Source organism: Arabidopsis lyrata (genome assembly GCF_000004255.2).
Source record: "Arabidopsis lyrata subsp. lyrata unplaced genomic scaffold ARALYscaffold_4, whole genome shotgun sequence".
NCBI lineage: Eukaryota > Viridiplantae > Streptophyta > Magnoliopsida > Brassicales > Brassicaceae > Arabidopsis > Arabidopsis lyrata.
In genome coordinates, this window is record NW_003302552.1 from 3,101,565 (window position 1) to 3,105,782 (window position 4,218).

At 37.6% G+C, this 4,218-nt stretch overlaps 1 protein-coding gene across 3 annotated transcripts; it reads right to left on the bottom strand.

Annotated features, from left to right (window-relative positions):
- Nucleotides 1-416: 416 nt before the first annotated feature.
- LOC9314842 (probable xyloglucan glycosyltransferase 8) lies at nucleotides 417-3,784 on the bottom strand. Of its 3 annotated transcripts, none has more exons than XM_021027725.1 (7): nucleotides 3,579-3,691; nucleotides 2,450-3,454; nucleotides 2,047-2,355; nucleotides 1,651-1,941; nucleotides 1,457-1,570; nucleotides 693-1,377; nucleotides 417-580 (listed from the first exon to the last, which is right to left on the bottom strand). In XM_021027725.1, exons 2-6 carry the CDS (start codon nucleotides 3,167-3,169, stop codon nucleotides 739-741), a joined length of 2,073 nt encoding a protein of 690 aa, XP_020883384.1. In that variant the 5' UTR covers nucleotides 3,170-3,454; nucleotides 3,579-3,691; the 3' UTR covers nucleotides 417-580; nucleotides 693-738. The 3 variants fall into 3 exon arrangements, with proteins under 3 accessions (XP_020883384.1, XP_020883383.1, XP_002880602.1); XM_021027724.1 differs by having other exon boundaries at nucleotides 417-585; XM_002880556.2 differs by having other exon boundaries at nucleotides 421-1,377; nucleotides 3,579-3,784.
- Nucleotides 3,785-4,218: the final 434 nt, after the last annotated feature.

Here is a 4,218-nt window from a genome sequence, read left to right on the forward strand (position 1 = left end):
GAATCCAATGTAGTTTGTATAACCGGTGACTATGCGATGCAAAATGTTATTCTTCAAATGGGTTTGCGTTTGCTTGCACCCGGAGATGAGAATTTTATATCAGAGTATCAGACGATGTGTTCATGAACCATCACAGTAGAAAGGCACCATTGCAGCCTCCTGTGAGTAAAAACTATGGCGATTTTCAGCCAGAAATGGAACCCTAACGACAACCATTACTCTCATTCTATGCACTGATCTTTTTGTTTCGCCCACAAAACAAGCATCTCCTTTACTTTATGATGATGCCAAATGATTTTGTCTCATCATTTGGCATAATCATAATCTGTTTTATTTCTCTTTCTTGTTCCAGTTTTGTCAGATCAGAATCTGGTTTTCTTCTTTAGTTATTAATTTAGAGTTCAGAGAATGGAATAGGGAGATAGTAATAATGTATTGCTTGCCATGTAGTCAAATCAGAAACCAAAAATCAGAGGAAGAGCTTTAAAGACAAGCTTTTTTGGCAGACATTAATTTAGAGTTCTTGACTTTTGTAGATACTCTATATATATAGGTATAGTTATAAAGTGTGGCTTAAACTCTAACCTACCAAGGATTAATCACATTGGAGAGAAGAAACCAAACAAAATTAAAATCAATAAATGCCTACAAACTATGGCTACAACAAAAGGTAATAGGAGAAGTAAACTCACCGAGTTAACCGAATCTTAAATCATAATTCTCTTCTTCTTTGGTTTCTTACCTCATCTGCTCGCCTATGAGATCGAGACCAACAAGAAGAAAGGTGAGACCTTGGAACAACAGGAAGTAGAAATGCACTCCTTGTGAGGCCAAGAGACTCCTAACTGCTGCGGTGAGCAAAAGAAAAGCTAGCGCGAGCTCTTTGTGGAATATCTTATTGGTTTTCTTCACGGAAACCGGTTGTTTTTTCTGTTCCTCTACTTGGCCTATCTCCAAGAGCTCACTGTCTGAAACTCCTCTTAGGATTTGGTTTGCCATCTTCTTGGATTCTATATCGGTGAGACCTAAAAGATCGGACTCTGATGATCTTCCTGCTTTCTTTGTTACAATCCATTCGTAAGAGCTACCAAGTTGGAATAATCCAGATACCATTGCGTTGAACTTGGTGACCGACATTGTGTTCTCAAACAGGAGGTAAGGGACAATGAAAGGGAATGACTTTGGAGCAGGAAGAATGTTGAGTAATGACATGAATATCGGTATATAGCAGATGACCCAAACAGGAAGCTCGGCTTCTGGAACGAACATGGTGATTGGAAGGATTACGCAGAACAATGTGAAGGAGTAGAAAGGAAGTATGAGTTTCCTTAGAAGGAAGAATAGAAGTATCAGATTTGCCTTCTTCCACATCGCAATCTACGGGAAAACCAAAAGAGCCATTAAAATCATTGACATGATCAGATGACGACGTTACAAAACCATAGCTCTTATATACCTTAGAGGTCAAGATTGATCGCAGACACAAACGAAATAGCTGCATTGGTCCCGAGTGCCATCGATGTTGCTGCTTCTTGTATGCTTCATATGACTCAGGAACTTCACAAAGAACCTAAAGATTGTTTCTAATTCAGTCAAATTTACACAAGGCTGTTCATGAAACTGTGACAAGAGCACGCGATATAATAGTACCTTGACATCGTTAAGATATATGAATTTCCATCCATGGAGATGAGCTCGAACAGCTATATCCATATCCTCGACGGTTGTCCTTTCAAGCCAACCTCCAGATTCCTCAAGGGCTTTAATTCTCCATACTCCAGCAGTTCCATTGAAACCAAAGAAATTCAAGAACACACCATTAACCTGCTGCTCAACTTCGAAATGAAAACACAGATTGATGTTTTGAAGACGGGTCAACAAGTTCTCATCTTTGTTCACAAACGCCCACCTAGCCTGAACCAGACCTAACTCAGGCTTCTCCTGAAATAACATTGGCATTTACAAGTTAGATGCTTAACCAAAAATGGTTGTCTCATACTCTCATGACACAACCAAACAGAATAACAAATCCACCTATCTACAGACCTTGAAATGTGGAACAGTTAGTTTAAGGAAATCCGAGTTCGGTTGGAAATCCGCATCGAAAATTGCAACAAACTCGTAAGCTTCCACATAATCACAGCTCATTGCAGATTTAAGGTTGCCGGCTTTGTATCCAGTTCTAACCAAGCGATGCCGGTAAATTATGTTGACACCCTTTTGGCTCCATTTAGTAACCTCAGCTCTAATTAACTGCTGGATGCTTTCATCATCCGAATCGTCTAGAACCTGAATTAGCAGTCGATCTTTCGGCCAGTCAAGCTGACATACAGCAGACATAGATTGCTCATATACCTGAACAAGAATAGACATTATGTAACTTCATTAATCTAATTCAATAATGAATCACATAACCATGTAAAAAGATTGATACTTTGTTTCACCATACCTCTCTCTCATTGCACATTGGTATCTGAACAAGAACCATTGGATACTCAGATCCTGATCCTTCAACATCATCATTTCGAAAAGGCTCATCATTGATTCTCGGCTTAATCTTCTTAAACTTGATCCAAAAACAGCCTAAGCAAAGAATCAAACGATCTACAGACTGTACAAGGAACAGTACAATACAAAACTTTGAGAGAGCTTTGATTGGAGGAGCAATATAATCAGCTCTTAAACTCAACCAACCAACATAAAGCAGATGAAACAAGCTCTGGATCTCAAGTTTGCTTGTTGGGATGTGTAAATTAGGGTTTTTGAAGTAATGCCATCCTCTGTAATAAGCAACTAACTCAAACCCAAGAATAGCTAATGAAGTAGCTAAGAAGAGCTTAATAGCTGAGAAAAGCCATCTGTCTCTATCAAGTCTCTCAGAGCCTAATGGGTGAGTGAAACTAAGCCTTCTCTTGACTGAACCAAGAAGAGACCAGAAGACTGTTGCTAACCAAGTGAGACATCCAACAGCTTTGTGAGCTTTAAGGAGCAGAACCCAAGTCACTTGCTTAGCATTCTTGCCTCTACTCTTCTCCATTGGTTGAAATGCAGAGTCTGGTTCCTCAACTTCAACGATTGAGTAATTGGGATTCTCCATTTTCACCACTACTGGTGTACCTCTCCTTGTTTCCTTCACCCACAAATCTGAAAAATCAAACCTTGGAGCCATTTTTCAAGCTCAAGACTCAAATCTGGAAGAAGAAGAAGAAGTAGTTGAATCTCTTGACTAGAGTTAAGACCCAAATCTCAAAGTTGAAACTTTTAGGCTAAACCAATCTGGAGAAACCAAAAGGGAGTGACTTTGAGTGAGTAAATCTTCAGACTTAAGGTTAAAGACCAAGACTTTTGTAAGAAATCTGAACAACCCAGATCCAAGAACTCGAATATCTAAAGACCCATTTTTGAACAACAGACAAAGAAGCAGCAACAGCTCAAAGGGGTCATTAATAGTGACCTGCGAGAGAGAGTAAAGACAATGAGTGGTTTGGGCAAGTGAGAGAGAGAGAGAAAGATTGATACTTGGCAATGGTAGAGAAAGAGAGAGAAGAAGAACAAGAAAAGTATCAAAGATCCCTTACACTTTCATGTGAATGTTTCCTCTTCAGCTAACCCTCAATGATGGCTTCAACATGCAAATTCATCTCCTTTTTCCAAAAAAAAAGTTTTTAACATTTCATGAATCTTTCTCATAGAGTATAGCATTTTTGAAAAACAACTTTTAGATAAAAGCTAGTAAAGACTAAAGAGGAAAAAAAAATCAATGGATAAAAATTCAAAATGGTAGTGATTTTAATGGGCTAGTAATCTAAAAAGGGTACAAGTTTTAAAAGCATTTTTACTTTGTAATGAATTATAAGAAGATTTTGTAATCATGGACAAATCTAGTTTTAGGCTTTGAATGATTAGATACGTGGCAATTGCATTTGATCTCTGTTTACATGTAGCTGATAAACAAAAACTGAACTGTTCATCAAATAGGCAAAACACCCAAAATCACATAAAGAGAAAACAAACAAATATGAAGAACAAAAAATATATTTGTGAGTAAGTTTATTATCGACCATGATAATTCTTCTCGGAAAAAATATGTTCTTAACTTGTTTCGCTCGTTATGCATGTTTTTGCCGCATTATAAGATTGAACTAGTTTTGATAGTTTTTTTCAGAAAAATATGTTTTTGTGATTTAAAGTGATTAAAAATGAGTTAAAAGTCGATGT

What these genes read in the sequence shown, in the direction of transcription:
- LOC9314842 (XM_021027725.1), bottom strand. Translation starts at nt 3,169, where the DNA reads ATGGCTCCAAGGTTTGATTTTTCAGATTTGTGGGTGAAGGAAACAAGG. An exon ending in CAATGTGCAATGAGAGAGAG is followed by an intron (nt 2,356 to 2,449) that starts GTATGGTGAAAC and finishes ATTCTTGTTCAG; the next exon opens with GTATATGAGCAATCTATGTC. An exon ending in GATCAATCTTGACCTCTAAG is followed by an intron (nt 1,378 to 1,456) that starts GTATATAAGAGC and finishes GTTTTCCCGTAG; the next exon opens with ATTGCGATGTGGAAGAAGGC.